Genomic DNA, 23,397 nt, shown 5'->3' with positions numbered 1-23,397 from the left:
CGATTAGAGATCAGTTACACGGGAACTTCACTCCTCTTCCACCCAGGGACGATCTCGGGAGGTTCAGTGATACACAATTGCGATTTGGGGAGGAGTATAGGATGGTATTTGGAACCGTTGTTGGCTATTGCACCGTTTGGGAAGAAGGAATTGAGTTTGACGCTGAGAGGGTTGACGACGGATGGAAGAGATGCGAGTGTCGATACGATCAGGACGAGTGGGCTACCGCATTTGGCAATGTTCTTGGATGCGGAAGGAGTAGAATTGAGGGTAAGTTTCGCAAAGCTCTCGTTTTCGGTTTTCGCTTGCCCCAAGATCTGACCCTTGTGGTGTTTACGCTAGATCACAAAACGAGGACACCCGCCATCTGGAGGAGGAGAGGTCACATTGACATGTCCTTCAGTGAAAGCGATCAAATCCGGATTCGATTTCACAAATGTCGGCAGAGTCTCGAAAATTCGGGGTATCGCGTGAGTGTGTCGAGGTTCTCAGTCCTTCAGTACGACGTACTGATGAAACTCGTCCATCCTCACTAGTCACTCTGTCCGAGTTTCTCCTCAATTATCGAACCGATTAGTCGCGGCAGCAAGATCAGTTCTGAATCGTTACATTCCCGACGTCTACATCTACACAGACGTGTACAGGGGAGAAGACTCCGGAAAGTGAGTCTCCACTCCCTCCCTCTTGCTTAGTTGCTCGAGAATGCTGACTTTTCGCCATTCAGATCGCCCGGTTACGCAATCACTCTCGTTTCTTCCTCGACCTCTCACGTCCTCCATTCCTCCGAAACTTCTTCTTGTCCCCGTCCCTCTTCCTCGTCAGCACCCGATTCTACACCAGCAAATTCCCAGCAAACCCCTGAAGATCTCGGAATCGAAGCGGCCCGACAATTACTGAGTGAGATCAGGAGAGGAGGGTGCGTCGATCGAGGGTGGGAATGGTTAGTGACGACGATGCTCGTGTTGGGAGGTGAGGATGTTGGAAAAACGAAAATTGGGGGTCCTATGGAAGCTTTTCTGTTAGTCTCCACACTCTCCTCTCTCCGTTCTTTCCGCTCTCGAGCAGATCTCTGACGTGATGACTCTCTCCCCAGAATCGAGCATTTGAGGGACCTGAAACAATTCTTCGGTACAACGTTCAAAATCAAGCCCATCACATCTTCGACTCCTTCGACGGCTCAAACCGCAGACGAGATGGAAGTCGATCCGGAGAACGAGGAGGATGTCGCGGCGGGACAGAGGTTGGATTCGGTGTTGGGAGGAGCGAAGGAGGAATACGTGTTGAGTTGTGTGGGGACTGGGTTCGTTAATACGAATAGGAGGGTGGGATAGATCGAGAAGAAGTGTACTACATATCGCATTTTCTTGCATCGCATACCGACGGAATAGACAGAGGGAGAATCGAGAGAGAAACTCGCGGACGAAAGGTTCAGAGAGCTCGCACGGCTCACTCGGAGAGACTTATCGCCAGACACTCGATCAGAACACACTCTCGATTGTCATTCGGCTCTTCCTCGCCCTTCGCTCCTTTGGTCTCTACGATGAAGTCAGGTCCAGTTTCGAGAATGGATTCCTTGTCAAACTCCTCGAAGGCGCCAACGAGACTATCATTTCTCCGCATTCCCGTCAGCGCGTCTCTCACTGACATTGGACAAGCTCTAGAGGAAGGAGAGCGAGAACAAGGAACTAACCTTGCTTGTCTTCAGCCTTTGGCTGCGTGTTCCAATTCCTCCATTTCGGTTTCCCATCCCATTCTCGTTTCCGCGTTCCCGCTGCCAACGAAGCCGAAGAGGCGCACAATATCGTCTCCGCCAGTGCCAACGAAGAGGTCGCGAGAGAGGGGTCCACCTCGTGCGAGAGTTCAACGTCTTCAAAAGGCGAACCCGAACGAGACTGGTCCTCGGTCGATCCGGGTGTAGGTGAGCAAGCCCTGTCGATGATGGAAAATAACTCGAACAGGATTAAAGGATCGTCGAACTCGCTGGTCGTCGGGGATCGCGGCGGATTTGAATCAGAGGAAGATGAGGAGGTACAAGTTGAAAACGTTGGCGAGAGCGGTGAAAGAGGGGACGAAGGGTAAGGATTACAGATTTCGCACGATCCCGAGTGAGAGGTGGAGGACGTAAGGGAGGGAGAAGGAGGTCGAGAATAACAGAAACAAGAAAGTACGGATGAAGGGGAAGAGAGCGAAGTTTCAAAGTCGAGGGAAGGAGGTTGACGAGGGAATAGTGGCGAGAGAGAGGGAGGGAGACCGTCGCATCGGTCGAGGAGCCCCTGGAGGTCGCGCGAGGTAGAGAGGGAAACGACATTCGAGAGTCTGAGCGAGGGTCGGATAGGTCGAGGCGAGACAGTGGGTGTCATCCTGTCGCGTCAGGGTAGACTCGATGATTATGCGGCGAGACTGAAGTCCAGAGAGTAGGAGCAGGAGCGGGAGAGAGGAAAGGAGATGCGAAACGATTTCGACGCAACGAATCTCCCCCTTCTGAACCGTCTGACTTCGTCGGAGTTGCTCTCAAGTCTCGACGAGGCATCGAGCTTTCGGTCTAACGAGCTCGCAGACGGTCCTCCGTCGAACATGCGATCAGCGAAACCAGAAATAAGGTGGAGAAAGTGAAGGGTTTGAGACACATTTTTCGAAATTTTGAACTCGCACGATCATCCAAGGGTCACTTCGAGCGCAAAGTCTCATGGAATACCGTAGCGAATCTGGGAACCTGTGTGTACTGACAAGGAGCGATCGAGAACCTTGCGAGGAAAGGGAAAAGGATTACGATTTCGGAAAAGGAGGTAGTTGAGCTTGGATACTCAAGAAAAGGAAAGAAAGAGGGGCGAACGAAAATGATACGGTGACGAGAGATGCTAAGGACCGATTGGGATGAATGAGATACTGCTTGGGACGAATGAAAGGGGGGATACAAAGACCTAAGGAAAACTTTTGATGATGATGAAGATGCAAACAAACAAACGAAAGAAAGAACGCAATGCAAATGAAGGACCGATGAGATGAGATGCGAAGAACAAAAGATGTCGAATGAGTGTCTGTACGAAATGGGGATGAGTTGGATGAGTGTCTGTTGTGGAAGAACGAGCGACGAGGAGGAAGAAAGGGGAGGGTGAAAAGAGAGAAAGTGTCTGTTGTGAGATGATGAACGAGGGTGGGGGTTACGCTTCGAGAGAGCAGAGTTTGTAGTGGTACATTGTTTGAGGTGAGAGAAACGAATGCGAGTGTCTGTTGGTTTCGCGATCGAAATCGGGTCGAGCGAGCGAGGCGGGTCGTATCTAAGGTGTCGCTGTCTAATTCGATAGGTGAGCACGATTGGTACTGGAAAGTTCAAGGAGATGCCAAAGAACTTCCGGAGAATCTGACTCACTGATCGATCAAACGCTCAAATGCCACCATTTCTTCCCACTCTCCTTCTTCCCGTTTCCATCCTCTTCTTTCCCCTCCTCCTCCTCCGCCTTGACACCTCGACCAATAATAACTTGATCATCATAATCCGTATCCAATCTAGGAGGTTTCAATCCATACTCCTCTTCGAACGAAGTGTAACTGATCAAAGCTGGTCTCTTTTTCGCGTTCACATTCGCGTTGACGGCTCGATCGATCAGGACTTCTTGGAGCTCTTCTGCCGTATCATTGAGCCTGGGAGGTGAAGAGGACGAGAGGGTAGTGGGTTCGAGTTGTCTTCGTTTACCGAGCTGAGGAGCCGGAAGAGGTTTGAGGATTGATCCGGATGAACGACGAGACGTAGGAGCTACTGAAGATCTCGGAGGAGGAGGAGGAGAGATCGCCCTCCCGTCGAACGAGAAGGAGACTCTCCTCGACGAACCTCCTCCTCCTCCGTTATTACTCAATCGAGGTCGATTCCTTCCTCCTCCTCCTCCTACTTCGGTTTTCTGAGCTTGAACGAAGAACGGATTCATCGTAGGATCGATATTATTGGGAGAGATCGGAGAAGGTAACATTGTATTCATCACCTCGTCCTCTTCATCGAATTGAGACGCGGAGGAAGAAGACGAGGATGAAGAACCGGTAGGAGGTAAATCTGGGATCGAGATCGTGTTCGTACAATCGAACCTATCACCGGGTAAGAGAGGGTTTCCAAGAGTGGGGAGGACGAAAGGTTGTGAGAGACCCGGCTACACAGACGTTGGACAAAGTCAGTGTTCTTGAAAATTGGGAGAGGGAAGGAGAAAGGTGAGAAGAACTGACGATTTGTAAATCATGGAACGATTCTGGGATTCCCTCTCCTTCTTCTTGAATCAGAGTACCTTTATCCCTCAAAGTCTCGAGCATTTCCCTCACTCCTCCTCCTCCGCCACTCGGGGACGAATTCCCGTTCACTCCTCTCGAGTGATCTTCCTCGTTTGGGACATCTAATTCACCTTCAACGACGACCGAACTGATTTGGATTGACGCTTCGTTCGGGAGGGAAAGAGCCGGACAAAGACGAGACGGAGAAGGGGATGGAGAAGGTGATGGGAGAACGGTCGAGGTAGAAGAAGTCGGTTGAAGGAGTTTAGTAGAGAGCGTTAACGACGGTCGACGGGAAGGAGCGGCGGATTGTGGAGCGTGTTCGGAAGTTGATGACGCGGAGGGGAGGGAGGAACGGGGTTTGGAACGGGAGGAAGGAGCGATCGAGGTTGGCGAGAGAGGTCGAAGCGCTGGATTCGAAGGGTTTCGCGAGGTAGCTCTCGCGGAGGTAGAGGATGAACGAGATGGACGTCTTCCCGTCACGGCTGTCGTCGCGACAGATCCGCTCGTACGGTCTCGAGATCGTTCCAACGAAGGTTTCCTCGGACCGGGTCGATTCAATCTTCCTCGATCTCTTTCGGCGTCCATCGTCGATGCTGTCATCGCGCTAGGTCTGACCGTCTCCGTTGAGTCTGTCGAGGATGATCGAGCGGGCGGAAGAGCTTGAAGGAGCATTCGAACCTTATCTCGAGCGAGAGAAGTCGTCGAGCTCTGATCGAGGGAGACTGGAAGATCGCGTCTTTTTCCTGCGAGATTACGAAGCAGGTATCAGTTAGTGTAAGATACGAAGAGAAGAGGAGAGTTGGAGTGGAAGTATGCGTCGCAGGATGAGACTGAAATCCACCGGATTCGGGTTGAAAGGGAAGAGAGAGAGAGGGTACGTACCCTCTGTTTCCACGGTGGACGCGTGTCACTCCTATTCAGCTGACTGTCCTTGATCCCTGTTATTCGTGGTTCGAGTACGAGAGGGTGGTGTCGCGCAGCAGAGTGGGTCGGGAGAGGAATGAAAGTTCGGAGGAAACGAGAGTCGAGTCGACCGAAGGAGAGGGGAGCGCGACCGGCTTTGAGAGTGTACAATAGAAGCTAGAGAATGAGGGTGTAAACACGGCGAATAGTATGAGAGAGAGTATAAGTTGAATTTCATCGAACCGCTCCAAGAGACTGAATCTTGACGCTCTCTCTTCCTGCTTGACCTGATCGATCATCGAATCATCTTAGCATAAACATCCATCCTAGCATTCACTCACTCGGTTTCGAGTTTCTCGACGCGTTCTCCTCTTCCTTCATCTCGTTCAACACATTCGCTCTCCTCTCGGATGCCAGACACTTCGCCCTCTATCCCTGACGCAGTAGCATCCACATTCGACTCCTCCCTTTCATTAGAACTGATCCACTTGTACGACTACGCCTCGACTTCCTCGATTCCTCTCTCGAAACTTGGCCCTCAATCGAAAGGGGGTTGTCAATTCATCCATGTCGTCCCTGACCTCGCCTCGAAACCTGCCGTACCTCTGCACACTCCCGACCTCTCTCAAGTAACGAAACGAGATCCATTCGAAGGACCTGAATACGGGAAAGGGGAGAAAGTGATGGATTTAGAAGCGTCGGATGCGAGTCCTTATTCCGTTGTGTTGAACAAGTTTGCTCTAATGAGAGGTCAGTACCACTCTTTCTCACAAGCTACATCAATAGTGAGCTCGAGCTGATGTGAGGGTAAAGTTTGGAATTCTGACAGAACATTTTATGGCGATTCCTCATTTCACTTCCTCTCATCCCTTCCGGCCTCAAACCTCCCCTCTCGTCTCATCCGACCTCGAAATAGCCTACAAGATTGTTTCCTCCTACGCCTCGAAGGGGATCGACTTGGTGTGTTTCTTCAATGGAGGTCCAAACGCAGGAGCTAGTCAACCTCATTTACATATTCAATTCTGTCCGTTTCAACATGATGTACCTCCTTTGATGCAGGTTGTCGCTTCATCCCTACCCGACAACAACGACGATGAGGGAAAGGGGGAAGAAGTGAAGAAGCTCGATTTACCTTGGATCGTTTTCTGTCTCAAACTCCCTTCCTCTCCACTTTCTCCCTCGAAACTGCATACTCTCTACGAACGACTCCTCGAGACATCAAACGAGTATCTATCGACTCTCCCCGAATCTTCTCTCCCCCCTCCAGGCCCAAAACGTTCCTCCCACAACTTCTTCCTAACCCCTTCCCACATCTTTCTCGTTCCTCGTCGATCCCGTCTAATCTCGATCCCCCGTTCTCTCTCCCTCAATCAAGGTCATCTCTCCCTCGGAGGTGGATGGGAGGAGGTCGAAGGCGCCGAGAAGGACTTGAGGTTGAGTGTGAATGGATTGAGCGTATTGGGGTATTGGTACGTTGGATCTAAGGAGGAGGAAGGGGATTTGAGAGGGTATGGAGTGGAGAGAGTGCTGAGGGAGTGTGGGTATTTGAATGAGGAGTATGAGGAGAAGAAATAGAGACGGAGGGAGGAAAGCGGAAAGGATTTTGCATTTTTTAGATTTAGAATAAGTCATTTACCGGGGGAAGGAAGGGAATAGAAATGTAAACTACTATGTATTGTCGACTAGGCTGATCGTGCTCGTCGGCATTGCCTAAACGTACAAGAACACGGTGTCGCGAGAAATGGAGCTGAAACGAGTTGTTTCGCTCAACTTTTACTTTCTCACCTCTTCTTCACCCTCGAGCTCTATCTTCGTCGACTCCGCCGCCGCACGAAGCTCTAGGCACTTATTTCGACTCTGACCAGCCTCGGCGCTGCTTGTACTCAGTCCATCCCGTCTCTCTCTCCTCGCTTGATCTCCCATCTCTCGCCCTCTCTGCTCACAGTGAAATGGCGTCCTCCTCCCGACACCTTCTGAATCCTCTAGCTCCTCTCAGCGAACCGACCCCTTCCGCACTCGATGGGATCCCGCCAGAGTTGGAACGGAAACTTAGATCTTGTATGCCTTCTCTCTCGCTCTATCTGTCACTTTACGCTATTGAATTGTGAGCTGATGGACGATAGAGCGACACACAGATGGTGCATTGTTGATTCAGCAAGCGGGGATCATGTTGAAAGCGTAAGCCAACAATTCCCTCTCTTTCATTGCCTCTCATCGCTGCAGAGGAAGCTCGAGGCTGACGAGCAGAGAGGACACTGTGAGAGCAGACCTCAAGTAGTAATGTCCACGGCTCAAGTCTTGTTCCAACGATTCTGGTTCGTTACTTCGTTGAAACATTTCGGGATTCGAGTTCAGTTCTCTCTCCTCTCCTCCTCTTTCTGTTCCCATGCTAACTTCGCCTCGAACGCTCTTTCCAGGATATAGGAATGGGTGCTTTATTCCTCTCCTCAAAACTGGAAGAATCCCCACTCCGTCTCCGGGACATAATCAATTCCTTTCACTACCTCTCCCATCTCTCCCTCTCCTGTTCCTCCCCTCCTTTCCCTTCTCCCTCCAGTTACAAATTCTACATTCCGATGGATTATTTCGCAACAGAGTTCTACGATCTCAAGGACGCGTTAGTGATTGCGGAAATGCAGATTCTCAAGAGGTTGGGGTTTCAAACTCAATGTGGTTTGCCGTATGGTCATTTGGTTAATTATTTGAAGGTACTCGAGTTGGAAGCGAATAAGGAATTGGTTGAAATGAGTTGGGGATTCTTGAACGACATGTCCGTTCTCTTCTCTCTTCCTCTTTTTCTCTCTCTCGATTCGAACTGACGGCGTGTGCTCTGAGCGCAGGATGCAAACCCCCGCTCCAGCTCTCTATCCTCAATCAACCCTTTCCTTAACCTCTCTCTACCTCTCTTCCCGTCTCGTCTCGCCTCGAATCTCTCTCCCTCTTGCCCCAGTACCTTGGTGGGAATTATTCGATGCGACTGAACGAGATCTAGTCGACGTAGCCGGGATGTTGGGGGAAATGTATCAGGATTGGGGCATGACTTTTCCGGGTGTGAGAACAGAGGAAGAAAGGGAGGGAGGGGAGAAGGAGAAGGAGAATGTTTGGAGGAAGGCGAAAGGATTGCCGGTGACGAAGAGAGGGGTTAGGGAATTGTTGGACAAGCTGGGGACGAACGAGAATGGGAGCAAGTGAGACGAGTTGGAAAGTTTAAAGATTCAGAAGTACGCAATGTTCTTGTTGTTGTAAAGAATTTCTTTCTCTTTCCTCACGTCATGTGACGACGACACACAGAGAGAGTTGATACTGTCACAAGATTGTCATTATAGGGATCAAAGAGGAACGAACGAAATTACACAGAGGGGGAAACAATAGAAAGAACTGAGAAAAACAAGGAAAACGAAAAAAAGAGGTGTTTCTTTTTGGTAGGAGGTCGCGAGCTCGCTTGTTTATCCATATCATCGATCAAACCGAATCACGAACTTCAAGACGTTCAAGCAGCGAGTTCTATGCAAAGTGGTCTCGAAATCAATTACGAAAGTTCGAAGGAATCGCGCTTTAGAGAGATCGTGACTCACGTTTCGCTTTCTCCGTCTCCAATCGCTGGTAGAGTAATCTCACAGCGATTTGAATCCCAGCAGGTTGTCCCGTGATCGTAACCAACTGAAATGACAAAATTTAATCGTTAGTCTACACTCGTTCGGACCCATTGTGGGATCTGGGTGATAGGGAAAGAGAAAGAGAACTAACACGTTCGAGAGGAGAACCTCCAGGGGCGGCTTCTCCAGGTTCGTTGATCTTGATTTGACATTGCGAAGCTTGTCGAACTTCATTGATTTTCGCTCCGGCTTTTCCAATGATCGAACCTACGACATACACTCTCACGTCAGATCTCCGATCGATATAGACGAGAGTAGAGAGTGATGACGTACCGACGAGTTCATTCGGAATGAAGATCTGTTGAGTTTGAGCGCCTGGACCGACTGCAGGACCCAATCCTCCTCCCGCTCCTCCACTACTACTCGGTCCTCGATCGTCCCTCGGGGGTCTCGCTCCTCCTCCTCCTCCTGGAGGTCCCGCACTTCCGTACCTATCCCCTCTCGCCGCACCTCCCGAAGAAGGAGCTCCATAATCTCCCGCACCAGGTCTATAACTCGCGTTATTCGTCGCAACGGGATGTTCCTGCAACACGGTACCGATGTAGTAAACTGCGATATGGATCGCATCGGCAACTCCAGAGACCGAGAGTACACGTTCAGTTGATCCGGGTAACATCGCTTCGGAAGCTTGGAGTCTAGCTCCGGAAGCTTCTTGGATTTCCTTGATTTTCGAACCCGATTTACCAATGACGGAACCCATTCGAGAGTTGGGGATGATGAACCGGATAGTGACGGCTCGGGAACCGGGAACCGAAGGAACGTCGAAAGGTTCGTCGTTGATTCTTCGGACGATTAAACCGAAAGCCTGGAGCCAAACGATCGAACGTGAGTCTACTGCAGGTTCAACGAACGCGAAAAGAGGGCTCACCTTGGAGACAGCATCGAGTTGACCGGCGATAACCATGATTCGTTCAGGGTTTCCCGGTACAGCTTCAGTAATCGTCACTTTCGCACCACTCTTGTCCCTAATCTCGTTGACGTTCTTCCCTTGTTTCCCAATGATGATACTCGCGTCTTGAGTAACGATCAACGCCCTCATTTGAATCGATTGAGCTGCCGGAGTCTCACTCGCGGTGCCGTTTCCGCCGTTCTGAGCCGTTTCAGGGTTCGCAGGGAGATCGGGGTTCGCAGCCGCTACGGTTGCCGAGACGGAACCGTTGTTGGTCGAGTCGACGTTCATAGGTGCCGATTCGTCACTCGAGTTGGTGGTGGTTTCAGGTTTGGCAGCAGTTTCGTCGGTTTGCATCGAACCAGTTCCTCCATTCTCGTTCGTAGTCGTTTCTCCCGTTTCGTTCTCGTCGTCGACTTCGAGTTTCGTAGGACCACTACTCGCTTGGTTTGCCTTTTTCGACGAGGAATCGGCCGAAGGGGAAGAAGAACGAGAACGTTTACGAGCGATGTCGGCGCTAGCAGCAGCGGGAGCGAGTGAATCCGCCATAATGTGTGAGGGGTTAGAAGAGTAGGGTGGAAAGGATGAGAACAACGGTTAGAAATCAATCAAATCGATCAACTTGAACCCAGATCCGGATTAGAGAGGGAGGGGAAAGCGAGGAACGGGTTCGGAAGCGTCGAAGGGCTGGCCGACTTGAAGAGTGGAGAGTTGCGAGCTTGTGAAGTGTAGAGATCGAAGAGACTGGAGTCGGCAGATCATGTGGGAGAGGGAAGGGGTTAGATCGAGATGAAGTGGAAGAAAGGAAAGAGAGAGAAGAGAGAGAGAGAAAGGAAGGGAGCCTGATAGAGCTAGTCGCCATGTTCCACTACTCTTAACTGATTCGTAGCTTACCTAGTGTCAATTCGAACTGGTTGGGATGCAGGAGGAGAGAGACAGCGCTTTAGAGTTTCGAACGAGTTTCACCTCATACACTCACTCCGACCTCAAAAGACCAGCTAGAAGTCGGACCGGGCAGAGCTCAGCAGTATCTAGTAGGGCTAGTAGGCGGACATGCATAGAACATTCGGATCCTCAGTTAGTCTCTCTCCCTCTCCCACTTGCTGTTTCGGAACTCCGGCTCTCTACCCCCTCGTGCTCTATCCTTGAGCGTCACGTACGACAAGGCGATCACTGAGAGCTCGATCCGTGTCCCCACCTCGTCAGGTGGACGCGATCAAGCCTCGTTCGAGCAATCCTTTTGGAATCTCAATCAGTCAACTCACGCCTGTTTTCTCCCATTCCTCCCTCTAGCCCGGGCGAGACAAGGTTCATCGCTCTCCTGAGATTGATCTCGACCCTCGGCTCCCCTACCGCACGCGATCGAACTCGACACCAACGAAAAAGAAGCCTCACCGTGCGATTTTCATCGGAATCGCTACTCTCGGATTCGTTTGGCTCGCCTATCACCAAGTATACTCGTTCTATACACCCTCCTCTTCATCTTCAGGAGGATCTTCGTGGTCTGGATTCGGTTCGTCGAAATGGCCAAGACCTTTATCGAGAAAACCGGCAACCGTGATAAAATCCTCTCTTTCTCCCTTCCCTCCTTCGAAGAACCCTCTACCTGTGCACCACGACGAACGCCTCATGATCTATCACAACACTCCCGTCGCCTCTTCCCGACCTCCTGCGAATCAATTCCTCCTCGATCCGGCAGCGGACCTCTCTCGACCTGAAATCGCAATCATTACGGCAACGAACAACGCTCGATCCAAGATCCTCGACACAGCGACGACCGTCTTTGGACAATCTCTACAAAACTTCGTCTGGGTTATAGTCGACGACCACACGACCGATCCGTCAAGTTTAGAACTCTTGAAACAACTCGCTCGAGACCCCCGAGTCGTCGTGATCAAGAACCCCGGATCGCAAGGACTCTCTGCCGGTCGAAACGTCGGAATCGACTACGTCTTGACTCATTACGCCTCGACTCGAATCCCTCCTTACCTCGTTTGTCTCGACGACGACGATTTGTTTGAATTCACGGCGTTCGAGAAATCAATCTGGATGCTCAACAGTAATCCTACGTGGGATCTCGCCGGGTTTCGATACATTAAATTCGGTAGTGCGAACGAAACTGTCATGACGGGATTACATTCGGGAGTGGATAATTACTCGAAAGGAAACTTTGTCCCCAATTCGGCGATCTATACGAGTAGGAGTATACTCGAGAGTGGATGTAGGTACGATGAGAAAGAGTTTGGGGATGGTGGAGAGGATTGGGATTTCTGGATGTGTTTGGCAGAGAAAGGGTTTTGGGGTGGAACAATTATCGAACCTTTGTACTGGTGCGTCTCTCGTTCTCATCAACCGCATCTGGGGATTGAAAGGAATGGTGAATTCACAGGTATCGAGTCAACACTCCGAAATTCCGAGCATCTCGATGGGGAAACACTTTTCTCGACGGATTCGACGCCCTGAAACAACACGTTCAGAAGAGACACCCTTCGTTAGCGAAACCGGGAGCGTTCCCAGCGATGAAACCGAAACAGAACGTGCAACTCGAACCGGTTAGTTGGGAGATGCCTTACGAATCGGGGTTGGCGAGAACCGATAAAGCAGTTGTGTTTGTCGTGCCGTGGCTTTACGTTGGAGGGTGAGCCCCGTCTCACCGATATCTTGCAATTTTGTTTGTGCTAACCCTCGCTTTCGCCTTCATAGAGCCGATATTGGTGAGCTTGTCTGTCTCGATCCTGTAACCTCGCTCCAGTAGCTGACTCGATCATTCGCAACAGGCGCACTTCACATGATCCAACTCTACGCAGAAGCTGGCTACCGTGTCTCCCTCATTCTCACCCTCTCTCGCGTTCCCGACGGAATTGAACTTCTCCCTCAAGTTCTCCAATTCACGCACGACATTCACCTCATTCCCTCGTTCCTCCGCGCTCACGATTTCCCGAGGTACTTCAAACACATCGTCGAAAGTCGAGGAGCGAGACAAGTCATTCTCAGCAACAGTCAACTCACCTACGAGCTCTTGCCGGCTTTGACGGAACAAATGCCTGATGTCGAATTCATCGATGTACGAGCAGTCTCTCACAGTCACGTCCGTGGGAGTACACTAACGTCTCGTCGAGTGTAGTATCTACACAACGAAGCCTACGACGGTTGGAAATCCGGAGGATACCCTCGTTACTCTCTCATCTTTCAACGCTACCTCTCTCGCACGATCACCTGTTCCCACTACCTCAAACAATGGCTACTCACTCAAGGTCACCTCGACGAATCCCGAATCGGAGTCGTCAAACTCGGAATCGAAACTTCCCATTTCGTCCCTGCGACTCCTTCCGCACGAGATCACGCGAAAGCGACGTTACTCAGCCTCGAACCGGAAACCGTCGTCATCACCGTCGTCGCCCGACTGGATCCCCAGAAGAGGTCGAGTTTGGTCCCGAAGATCGCGAAGGAATTGTCGAAATTGACGGAAGAAGATTTCGTAATCGTCATGATTGGAGATGGAGACTTGAGGAAACCGGTCGAACGAACGATCGAACAGGAAGGAGTCGGAGAATTTGTCAAGTTGTTGGGGAACAAGGACGAACCGGTGAAATATCTCGAGGCTTCGGATATCTTCTTACTCCCGAGTATGAGTGAAGGAATCTCGGTCGCCGTGACAGAGGCAATGGCGATGGGTTTACCGATCGTCACTGCTCGAGCTGGAGCGCTACCGGAGCAATTGGGGGAACTCGACGATCGAGGAGAGAAAAAGCACGGAGCCGCTCTAGGAGGAATCCTCATCGACCACAAACTCGACATCGAACACGACGTTCCTGCTTACGCGAACGCTCTCTACTCCCTCATGCTCGACCCTTCGACCCGACATCGTCTAGGTTCGAACGCTCGCAAACTCGTCGAAACTGGATTCGATTGGAGGACTTCGCTTGCAGAGATGTTTGTCGAGACGGAGAAGGCGAGGAATATCGATGGTCATGCGGGAGATGGAAGGTATCCGAATCCTTCGGCTTATCTCGCGACGCAAATGCTGTTGTGCGAGAACTGGAAAGAAACGGACATGCTTGGAAATTGTCTGCTTCTCTCTCATCTCTCCTGATGATCCCTTACTGACATCTGAGTGCAAACAGATCCGTGGTAACATTGCTAGAATCGACTCATCTCATAGAATCTTACGCCTTTTCACGACTCGCATCAACTTATTTTGTACCTCCATCTGGAATACCCTCATTGCTTAACATTCCGCTGCTGCCGCTTTCACCTTCTCCCGACGTTCTCGTTGTCGTTCCGCAGTCAACTTGAGAGCCGAGGCCGACTTCTGCTTGCGAACGACGAGGGAAGCCGATGTCGGAATGGTGAACGTTCGAGCGATGAGATGGCGGAATCCGATCTTGCGCCCGAAGCGAGGATCCAGGAATTCACGCGAACAGACAAAGACCAAGGGTCGGAGGAGCTGAGGAGGTGTTCGAAAGGTGAGCTTTTCTTTCTATTCGATTGAGCTCAAGAACAACTAACCCTCTCGCCTTTCATAGATCTTCCAACGAGGTTCAACCGTCGCTTCGTCTCGTACGCGAACGAGAAGTAAGGGCCCTCGATATCGTGTCCACCTTGAGCAAGATCGAGATCGATTTTCGAATGCGACGAGACTTTGTACACTCCATCCTTGTTTCCGATCGATAGGGAAGCTTCTCGTCGAAGATAGTCGACCGCCTCGTTGTTGTTCAGGTGAAGTCGTCGGAGATGAGGTGGACATTGAAGGAAGCTAGAGGAGGAAATGGTCTCAGCTCGAGTGAACAGGTTCGCACAAGAAGACAAGCAACGTACCCAACATGAAACGGCCAACCCTCTCTTTCCAATCCGGCATCCGGTCTCCTCGCGACAAACTCCAGCAATCCCGTTTCGACGTCGACTCCCGTATAAATAAACTCGATTTTCGCATCCCTGAATCCTTCTTGATCGATCAACAACTGCAGAGTCGATTCACCAATAACGAATCTCGCTCCATCATCCCAATCGAGAGAAGAAGAATCCTCCGATTCGACCGATATTGTCGGAGCTTGTGTCCCTCGCTTGATCAATGGGATTGATTCGATTTGGGAATAGGCGTCGTCTTCTTTTTCTCGAAGGAGATGTCGATACGAAAACTTGCTTGCGAGTCTTGTTCGCGGGGAGCTGCGAGGTGAAGGAGGAGAAGGGCGAGGAGGGGAAGGTGGGTAAACGCAGGGAGGGTAGAAAGGAACGTTGTACACTCCTTCGGATCGACTTCGATTTCGAGCGTGAGATACAGTCGGAGCGGTCGAAGGGGGAGACGTCCTAGAGGTAGGTTGATTATTCAGACGAGTTGGGAAGATGGGTAGAGGAGGTGCGGATGATTGCTTCGATCGAGATTCTTTCGTCGAGAAGTGAGTTCTGAGCACGGGCGAAGAAGGAGCATGATGCAGTTGACGTGGTTTCGTTCGAACAGCTCGCTCTTGATCGGAAGGAGTAGGAGTAGGAGGTACGAGTCGAATTGGGATCTGTTTGACCGAGCCGGAGAACGTCGAAGAGGTCGAAGGGCGAGAGGAGCTCGAAGGATCGAAAAACGCGTCCGCGGGAGGAGGAGCGGATGAAGTCGAGTCGGCGGAACGAGGAGGACGCCGTTTGAGACAGTGGTGAGAGTGCTGAGGACGGGGAGCAAAGTGAGGGACGGACGAAGTTGGCGTTGAAGAGAAACTCCGTTGGCGAGGATTGTAAGAAGGGGCAGTTCCCGGTCGTGAGCCGACGTTACGCCGAGCGTTTAGCAGAGGATATGATAAGTGGGGATGGTTGAGCTGGGGAAGAGTGGATGTAGAGGGTTGAATCGGCAGAGGGAGAGGAATCGAGAAAGTTGGAGGCGAACAATCGTTGCTGTGAGTCGAAAGAGGGGAAGGCGAGGGAGGTTCTGTTGGTGCTGTGCTGACACTTGCTGCCGATACAGAGTCGATAGACAGGCAGGTTGAGCTTGCCGACGAAGCACTGTAAGCCGAGGACAATCGGTTCATTTCGAAATCTGAACGAGGTTCGAGGGGTCGTTGAATCGTCGCTGTAGGCCTTTCTCGTCGTCAGCTACGTGGACTAGATGTCGAAGAAGCGAGAAGGAGGACTTACGGGAATGAGGTTCTTCGCGACGTCCCTCGAAAAGGTTTTGCTTTTCTTGAGGACTGCATCCACCCTCTGATCTCTCTCCCTCGACAAGCCCGACATCATCTTCGTCGAAAAAGATTGGAATCGATTGTCCTGACGAACTCTGCGGAAAGCCAAAGGAAGTTGGAGTGTGAGGAAGGAGTGGTGTCGAAGGCCAGGATTCAGAAGAAATAGAGAGTCGTTTCAAGTAGTGTGAAGTCGAGGATTCGCGTCTCGTGATTGCCGGTTCGAACAGTAGGTCAAAGTCGTCCTGTCCAGCTTGATCCATCGAGTCTTGCTGCGAAGCTGAGGAAGTTTCGACTCGTCCTTTTCTGTCGATTCGCTCGAAGGTGAAGGGTAAGGAGCTAGTCTTGTCGAGTTGGGGGGAATTTCTCAGGCATCACTCTTCGACATACCCCCTTGGTCGACATTGGAATCTGCGATTTGGACAATTCGTCGCGCTCAATTTTCCTGCGAGCGGTTTTGAAAAAACTCTCCCTCTCTTCCTTCCCGGCTTTTCTTGCGGACATTCTTCTCGTCAAATTTTCCCATGATCGAGTCGACCTCCTGTGCAGTTGTTCGTTGTCAGGCTTCAGCACTCAATTTCTCGGTGAAAGATGATTGAGCGATAATGAAGTATCGAGATTGAGGCCCCGGCTTTTAGTTTGTTTGTACGCTATTGGACGCTAGCAAAGTCAACGGACTTGCACGACACTGCTCAGAGCTCGGGAGTCAGGGGAACGCGTGGAAGCTCGGGGGCGACGAAGAAGAGAAGATAACGAGAGACCAAAGCTCTGAATGACGAACGGAGTGGCGACGAATTCGAGCTCGCTTCCGCCTTTCAGAAACGGGCGGTCCGGGTGAGAGAGAAGAAAGAGTCTCCCTCAAGCGGGGTTCTCGAAAACTCAAAGGGTCAATTTCTCTCCTCTCTCTTTCCAACTTCGCTGTTGACTCTCTCCCCCTCCCTCTCCCCCCAGGTCACCATAGGAAGCCGCTTGAGCTCTGGTATGTCCTAGTCTCGCTCCCTCTCATCGCGCAAAAGTGTTCTGACTCTTCTTCTTCTCTCCTCGCCCACTTCCGCTTTCTCCTCTATCTCTCGCTATCCGAACGTCTACGATGATACAGCTCGCGAACCTCGACCTGTACCCACCTCCTCCCGCCTACCAGCCTAGCCAATCGCCGCCTTTTACTACCCGTTTTCCAACGCATCTGAAACCCACTCCCGCTCTCCTATCAAGCTCTACCTCCCTCTCCTAGTACTTGCTCTCCTCGCGCGTTTTACCGCTGCCTACGGAAGTAACACACTCCTCAACCTGTGAGTCTCTCTCCCTCTCTTCTTCTCCCCCTTTTCATTGAATCGGGGTAATGGCCGAATCGATTCGGACTCACGGGACCTCGAACCGGGACTCTCAATCGATTTCCTCCTTTCCCTCACGACTCTACATCTCTCCTATCGCCTGGAGAATAGCCGTACTGACCGCTATGTCGTCTGTCCTTGCGGAAATATAGCAACTCACCTCCTTCTCAAAAAATGACTATCGCTCAAGAGATCAACTTTGGCTACTCCCCTTCGTCCTCTGCCGACTTCGAAGACGGTCTCAACCCTCTCGCATTTGACGACGAGTTCCAGCACGACCCGTTGGGATTGGAAGGGGAAGATGACGATGAAGAAGTCAAATTCGAACAGCAACAGAATGCTCAACAATCTTCGACGAAACCCAAGCGCTCGAACAACCGCAAAGGTCCAGGAAACGCCGACAAACGAGCTACTCACAATGCTGTCGAAAGGGCGAGACGAGAAAGTTTGAACGGTCGTTTCAGCGTGAGTTTTCCGCAAATTTCCTCATTTCACCGACGAAACTCGGCCGGACTCGACTGATCCCTATCTTTCCTGTTGTCCAGGTTCTCGCCGACTCTCTCCCTACGATGAAGAACATCAAGCGCCCTTCGAAGGCCATGATCGTCAACAAAGCCCTCGATTTCGTTTACAATGCTCAGGCAAGTCTGCTTTTCCGCTTCACTACTTTTGGCAGAAACTGACCTTTAAGTCTCCTCGCAGCTACGAGAACGTACCCTTGTACAAGAGAACAACGAATTACGCCGCGAAGTCGACCAACTCCGAGCTCGTCTCGGAATGCCCCCTCTTCCTCCTCCCGCTCCTCTCCCCGAATCCGAATCCGCGACCCAACCGACGATGCGCAAGAATCGCAAACTTCAATCTGTCAAAGCTTCAACCGCGTCTTCTTCATTGAAGAACGCACAAACGGAATCGAACGCTCACGAATCCACGACTCCATCGACCGATGGTGCCTACCCTTCCCCTACCATTTCGGCCTATTCTTCCACGGGTTCTGCTCAACCTCCTGTTTACGACACTGCCGATTTCACCCCTTCTTCTTCGATTTTCCCTTCTCTCTCCAACGATCAACCTCACGGATTGACTCGTCACGATTCCGCACCTTCACCTACCGACACGCTCGCCAGTGCTACCTCTCCCACTTTCCTCCCGCCAACGTTCGATGCCTCTCCAATCCTTCAACACTCGGCATCTGCGCCTGCCACCTCGGCTGCGTTCGGGAATCTCTACAACCCTGCGATGCTTCAAGCTCAATTGTCTGGCATGTTGCCTCCTCAGGCGATCTTCCAACAACAAGCTTCTTCCTACTTCAACAATCCAGCGCTTCTTTACGCGATGCAACAGCAATACCTCGCCCATCAACAACAACAACAACAACAACAACAACAGCAAACTCAAGCTCAACACCATCACTCTCCCGCTACTTCGACTTCTTCCCCTGGATCGTTCACATCGTTCAGTCAACCGAATGATTCAACTTCGCTTTGGGCGGCGGGAACTCCTCCTTCCTGGGGACCGTTCTCTCACCAAACTCCTTCTACCGTCGATGGATTGTCGTTCTAGGCTTTGTTGTTCCTCTCTCTATCTCTCCGTCACGCTATCTCTCCTTTCTCATGTTGCTATTGTTCATCATCCCTTAATTTTGTCGTTGGATCCCTCTCCTCTCTTCCCTTCTCCTCACTGTCTCCCTGTCTTATTCTGTACCCCCTCTATATCCTTTCTCTCCCCTGATCACCACTCCTGACGCTCTCACCTTTTCCCAGTTCTGTGTTGCGAATTTTCCACTTTTTTGCTTTTTCGTCTTACCTTACCTTTCTAGTCAATCTCCACTAGATGTCTTTCAGTCTTGAGTTGTAATCGATCTAGTATCGTCAAAGACTATTTGCGAACGAGTGACTCGAGCTCCTCTAGGCGACCCTGCTCTCCGGATCCAGGAGCTATGTTTCGTCATTGTTCACCTCCACTTGGAGCTTGCAGCCGCTAGAAGCTAGAATCTATAGAAGAAGTCGTTCTTTCTTTCCCTCCTCTCAAACACTCACACGACAAGCGATGCCTTCAGTCTACCCCTCCAACCTTTCCCGAGCCGAACACATCGGATCTTTGAAACGACCCATCGACCTCCTCGAGAAACGTGAACAATTCGATCAAGGGAAATGTACCGCCGAAGAACTTCGTCAAGTTGAGGATAGGGCGATCAGAGATGTCGTTGGGATGCAACAGAAGAATGGGATCAAGTGTTGCACTGATGGAGAGTTCCGACGACACATGTCAGTTCTTTCTCGCTTAGCTTCGAGGTATCGAAGAAGAGGTCGAGTCGGACAAAGTAGAGCTGATTCGGACCTTGGGGGTGTGCTTGAACAGGTTCTTCGACGGCTTCCACAACAACCTCGACGTTCGTTTCCTGTCCTCTTCTTTCTCTCGTTCTTGCTCGCACAGTCCAGCTCACAGAGTTCGATCTGAGAATACAGGGTATGGTCGTCATCCCCGAACCTACTCGAGACCTCTTCAAATTGTAAGTTTACGCGCGAAGGGCGGACTGAGCTCTGTCGAATCTTCGCACTTTCCTTTTTTCGCTCACTGACTCGATGTTTTCGTCTCTCGCGCAGTTACGTACCTGACGTGAAGGGATTCTTCGAGTCTCACGCTGAGAAGCCTGCGGCGACGATGGTGTGCAAGAGTAAGCTCGTTCGCACGAAGCCTATGTACCGGTGAGCTTCTATCGTCCGTACTCTTCTCCTCGTGGGATCGCGCTCACTAGGCTTCCCCTCTCGGCTAGACCCGAGTTCGAGTACACTGCTTCCTGCGTCAAGCCCGAGCAAGTCAAGTCAATCAAGGTGAGTCATTCCTGCTTTCTTTCGTCTCAATACGAATCCTTCTCACTTACCTTTGCCTTCGGTCCTTATTCAGCTCACTCTCGCCGCACCTCAATGGTTCCACCTCCGACACGGAGAACACGCCTACCCGAAATCTGTCTACGCAAACGACGCTGAATACTTCGCCGATATCGCAAAGGCGTACCGTGAGGAACTCGCCGATCTGTACTCTGCTGGATGTAGGAACGTTCAATTCGATGATCCTCTTTTGGCTTACTTCGTGAGTCTACCCTTTTCTCTATCTTTCGAGCGAAAGGAATTTGAGACTGAGACGGAGGAGTCGCATGCAATAGTGCTCGGAGGATATGCTGGAGGGAATGAAGGCGGAAGGAGTCGAATCAGAACCCCTCTTGGACGCTTATATCAAGCTCTACAACGATTGTGTCCGGGACGTTCCGGAGGATATGGTCATTGGTCTTCATTTGTGCCGGTACGTGCTTTTCCCTCCTCTCTTTTTCCGTAGCTGAGCACTGAACTCGGTTCGTTTTCGATCTTGCTGTCCAAAGAGGTAACTTCAGTGAGTGCTCGTATTCCCCTCTGCCTTCGATCGCACAGGGAAGCTGAACTTCCCTTCGTCGTCCAGAGGACGGGCTCCATTTCTCCAGCGGAGGCTACGACCGAATCAGTCGTAAACTCTTCAACGAGCTCAACGCGAAGGTCTACTACCTCGAATACGACACTGAACGAGCTGGAGGTTTCGAGGTGAGCTTCATACTCCCTCTCTTGACTCTTTGCGAAATCCTGACCTTTCCTTTCTCATCCTGTCCAGCCTCTCGCCGACCTCCCGATGAACAAATCCGTCGTTCTAGGGATCCTTTCGTCAAAGCTACCCGAGCTCGAGTCAGAGGATTCTGTGATTGAGCGAATTCACAAGGCGGCAGATTTCGTCGCAAAGGGATCGAATTCAACGAGGGAAGAAGCACTCTCTCGCTTAGCTTTGTCGGCTCAGTGCGGGTATAGCAGCCACTCTATCGGTAACAGAGTCGGCTACGCAGAGGTAGGACCTCTCAGGGAACTTCTCCAGGCACTGCGAAACGTTCCAAGCTGATTTTCGTTTTGTTTTTCATTTTTCGCTCGGAAACAGGTCGAAGCCAAGCTTGCACTCACTGTCAGTGTCGCACAGAAGGTGTGGGGCCCTGAGTCGACCGCTTAAGCGGTAAAGACTCGTCGTTGAGCTGCAGAGAGAAACCAAAATTAAAATCGCTGTTCGCCATATTTCTCTGTTCATTCTCTATCACCATCAACCTCACGCAACCCCTCCCATTCTCTATTTTACATGCTTCTATCACGCAACCCTTGCATCTATCTATTTCTTCATCCTCGCTGAAATCACGACCGAAAATGTGCTCGCTCGAGCAAACTCTTCGACCTGTGCTCTCTCCTCGCCTCTCGCGTAATATCTCGAGGGTCTTCGAGCAATGCAGAGAGACAACGATATGATCTTTCAGTCGAAACTTGTGCTAAGCAGAGAGGCACAGACAAGGAAGCAGAAGAGGGTTTTCAAGGTTTCGTCAAGATTTCCGTCTCCCATCCCCCGTTCCTCCCGCCGTCACCACTATGCTCCCAGCGTTATTGCTCGTCATCGCCAAATTCGTTGAATTCCGTTTAACGCTTGAAGGAGTTTGCGAGGTAGAAGTCGAAGATTTCCCGAATCCTCTCAGACCTAGGACTCGTCTGACGTCGTTCGTGAACCGGAGAGAATCGAGCATTGGTAGCAAGTCGAGTAAACATTCGTCGTTTGGGTCGTTGATCCATCCTTCGATCGGAATTCCATTCGCTGCGAGGATCGTTCCTACATCAGTCCCTCTGTCGCCAGAGAAGAGGACTGAAGTGAAACGGAGGCTCACCTTGATTGATCGCGTAGCTGACCGGCGAATTATCGACCAAACAAACCCTCGCCAAATCCCTCTCGACGACCGTCAAATCTTTCATGTACGTTCCGTTCTTCGCTAGACAGTGAGAACGAAACAGTCGTCCACCGATGAGACCACCTCGACCGTCCCCTCCGTCGAGCCAGTCGATTACCGGGTCGGCGTATTCGGGGAGAGAGGCAGTGAAGATGATGACGGTGTACCAAGAGGAGACCTACTCGCGACGAAGGACTGGTTAGAGAGACACTCCATAGAGTGAGGAGGGAGGGAGCGGAAGGGAACGTACTTTTCGGAGAAAGAAGTCGACCCAAGGACGCTTGTAAACGGTATACATCGTACTCCTTCCATCTAACACAACCTCGACCATAGTAGTCTTCAAACCCTTCGGTACGGATCTTCCCCGAGCTCGGCCAGAAACGGGTCGCGAAGTCGAATGAATCAATGTTTCGTCCAAATCGAGAACGAGGGTTTTCGGAGTTAAACGAGGTGGAGCTCGGATCGGTCGAGGAATCGGTTGTTGAGAGAATGATGACGTTCCGGGAGAAGGAGGGACGGAAGGAGGTGGAGTCTGGAGGGAGAGAGAAACGATTGTTGAACGAACGGAGACGACTGATTTCTCGGGATCGAGTTCGGTCGAGAGTGGAGCGAGGAGAGAGTTGTAGAGTGGTCGAGGAGGGTATGAGAGCCCGAAAAGGGAGAGGAAACGGCGGATCAGGAGGTAGAGAGAAGTCGTGAGTCGGAATGGCCAGGTTTGGGCTAGTCGACTAACAAAGGGCCATGTTCGAGAGGGCGTGGAGACGGGTGGTAATAGTGTTACAGTGGTTGTAGTGGGCGTAGAAGGAGTTGGTTGCTTGTCGTGAAATGGAAGAGTCTCTTCTGATTCTGACAATTCTCGAATTTTATCATCCGAGTCCAGCGGTTCGAGTGTCCCATTCATCGGATCCAGTGTAGAAGCTCTCGACTTTCCTTTCCTACTCCCCTTCCTGCTCGGACTCGTCCCAGCTCCAACCCTCTCTGTCCGTTCCCCGCTCGTCTCATCTCTGCAAGCCTTCTGAGTCCCTTCTCGATCCGTACCCGTGTCGAGTACGTCTTCCGATAGAGCTTGCTTCTGATCACGTAGACGATTTAGTCCAAGACGGGTTGAATCGGCGCCGGTGACGAGTTCGAGGGGTAATTCCGATGTGCTCGCTTGCGCAGACGGAGGTGGAGTGGGCCGCAGAGTAGAGAGGAAATACGAGAGGGTATTCATCGGAAGCGCGTGAAGTCACAGACTGTGGTGCTGGGCGAGGGGATCGAGGTTTCGGATGATGAAGTTGGGGGAATCGGTGTCGAGTCGGCAAACGAGTGAGGGCGCTAAGGAGATTGGAGCAGGGGAAGCGTAGAGATGGTTGTATGTTTGAACTAGGCGTCGAACGAGTGCATGGAGGAGAAGGAGAGAATGAGATGATGATGGGGA

At 51.3% G+C, this 23,397-nt stretch overlaps 10 protein-coding genes across 10 annotated transcripts; 6 read left to right on the top strand and 4 right to left on the bottom strand.

Moving 5' to 3' along the window:
• Positions 1–237: 237 nt before the first annotated feature.
• On the top strand, positions 238–1,331 carry RCL1 (rRNA-processing endoribonuclease; the record flags this gene model as incomplete). The annotated part of the gene is made up of 5 exons (XM_076630092.1): positions 238–270; positions 343–470; positions 537–662; positions 725–1,018; positions 1,094–1,331. The coding sequence occupies 5 exons, from the start codon at positions 238–240 to the stop codon at positions 1,329–1,331; spliced, it is 819 nt and encodes a 272-aa protein (XP_076489850.1).
• Positions 1,332–3,377: 2,046 nt separating this feature from the next.
• JCM6883_003385 (uncharacterized protein) lies at positions 3,378–4,929 on the bottom strand (the record flags this gene model as incomplete). The annotated part of the gene is made up of 2 exons (XM_076630091.1): positions 3,378–4,139; positions 4,213–4,929. The coding sequence occupies 2 exons, from the start codon at positions 4,927–4,929 to the stop codon at positions 3,378–3,380; spliced, it is 1,479 nt and encodes a 492-aa protein (XP_076489849.1).
• A 641-nt stretch (positions 4,930–5,570) lies between these two features.
• JCM6883_003384 (uncharacterized protein) lies at positions 5,571–6,735 on the top strand (the record flags this gene model as incomplete). Its single annotated transcript, XM_076630090.1, has 2 exons — positions 5,571–5,910; positions 5,990–6,735. 2 exons carry the CDS (start codon positions 5,571–5,573, stop codon positions 6,733–6,735), a joined length of 1,086 nt encoding a protein of 361 aa, XP_076489848.1.
• Positions 6,736–7,109: 374 nt separating this feature from the next.
• Positions 7,110–8,352, top strand: JCM6883_003383 (uncharacterized protein; the record flags this gene model as incomplete). The annotated part of the gene is made up of 5 exons (XM_076630089.1): positions 7,110–7,218; positions 7,296–7,338; positions 7,428–7,509; positions 7,578–7,930; positions 8,001–8,352. The coding sequence occupies 5 exons, from the start codon at positions 7,110–7,112 to the stop codon at positions 8,350–8,352; spliced, it is 939 nt and encodes a 312-aa protein (XP_076489847.1).
• A 298-nt stretch (positions 8,353–8,650) lies between these two features.
• On the bottom strand, positions 8,651–10,254 carry JCM6883_003382 (uncharacterized protein; the record flags this gene model as incomplete). Its single annotated transcript, XM_076630088.1, has 5 exons — positions 8,651–8,664; positions 8,736–8,820; positions 8,908–9,023; positions 9,090–9,621; positions 9,685–10,254. 5 exons carry the CDS (start codon positions 10,252–10,254, stop codon positions 8,651–8,653), a joined length of 1,317 nt encoding a protein of 438 aa, XP_076489846.1.
• Positions 10,255–10,758: 504 nt separating this feature from the next.
• JCM6883_003381 (glycosyltransferase) lies at positions 10,759–13,798 on the top strand (the record flags this gene model as incomplete). The annotated part of the gene is made up of 6 exons (XM_076630087.1): positions 10,759–10,782; positions 10,999–12,035; positions 12,095–12,343; positions 12,409–12,419; positions 12,483–12,769; positions 12,830–13,798. 6 exons carry the CDS (start codon positions 10,759–10,761, stop codon positions 13,796–13,798), a joined length of 2,577 nt encoding a protein of 858 aa, XP_076489845.1.
• A 135-nt stretch (positions 13,799–13,933) lies between these two features.
• Positions 13,934–16,129, bottom strand: JCM6883_003380 (uncharacterized protein; the record flags this gene model as incomplete). Its single annotated transcript, XM_076630086.1, has 4 exons — positions 13,934–14,152; positions 14,215–14,461; positions 14,524–15,760; positions 15,826–16,129. The coding sequence occupies 4 exons, from the start codon at positions 16,127–16,129 to the stop codon at positions 13,934–13,936; spliced, it is 2,007 nt and encodes a 668-aa protein (XP_076489844.1).
• A 1,242-nt stretch (positions 16,130–17,371) lies between these two features.
• JCM6883_003379 (uncharacterized protein) lies at positions 17,372–18,760 on the top strand (the record flags this gene model as incomplete). Its single annotated transcript, XM_076630085.1, has 3 exons — positions 17,372–17,662; positions 17,743–17,838; positions 17,900–18,760. 3 exons carry the CDS (start codon positions 17,372–17,374, stop codon positions 18,758–18,760), a joined length of 1,248 nt encoding a protein of 415 aa, XP_076489843.1.
• A 486-nt stretch (positions 18,761–19,246) lies between these two features.
• On the top strand, positions 19,247–21,223 carry JCM6883_003378 (cobalamin-independent methionine synthase II family protein; the record flags this gene model as incomplete). Its single annotated transcript, XM_076630084.1, has 11 exons — positions 19,247–19,464; positions 19,559–19,589; positions 19,666–19,709; positions 19,804–19,905; positions 19,974–20,031; positions 20,105–20,290; positions 20,364–20,500; positions 20,577–20,587; positions 20,654–20,772; positions 20,840–21,067; positions 21,155–21,223. 11 exons carry the CDS (start codon positions 19,247–19,249, stop codon positions 21,221–21,223), a joined length of 1,203 nt encoding a protein of 400 aa, XP_076489842.1.
• Positions 21,224–21,581: 358 nt separating this feature from the next.
• Positions 21,582–23,190, bottom strand: NEM1 (Nem1-Spo7 phosphatase catalytic subunit NEM1; the record flags this gene model as incomplete). The annotated part of the gene is made up of 3 exons (XM_076630083.1): positions 21,582–21,847; positions 21,918–22,155; positions 22,228–23,190. 3 exons carry the CDS (start codon positions 23,188–23,190, stop codon positions 21,582–21,584), a joined length of 1,467 nt encoding a protein of 488 aa, XP_076489841.1.
• Positions 23,191–23,397: the final 207 nt, after the last annotated feature.

The sequence above is a fragment of the Sporobolomyces salmoneus genome, assembly GCF_050403485.1.
Source record: "Sporobolomyces salmoneus JCM6883 DNA, S_salmoneus_JCM6883_v1_ctg8, whole genome shotgun sequence".
Taxonomy (NCBI): Eukaryota; Fungi; Basidiomycota; class Microbotryomycetes; order Sporidiobolales; family Sporidiobolaceae; genus Sporobolomyces; species Sporobolomyces salmoneus.
Note: the sequence above shows the minus strand (reverse complement) of the source record. Positions and strands in the feature narration are given on the sequence as shown.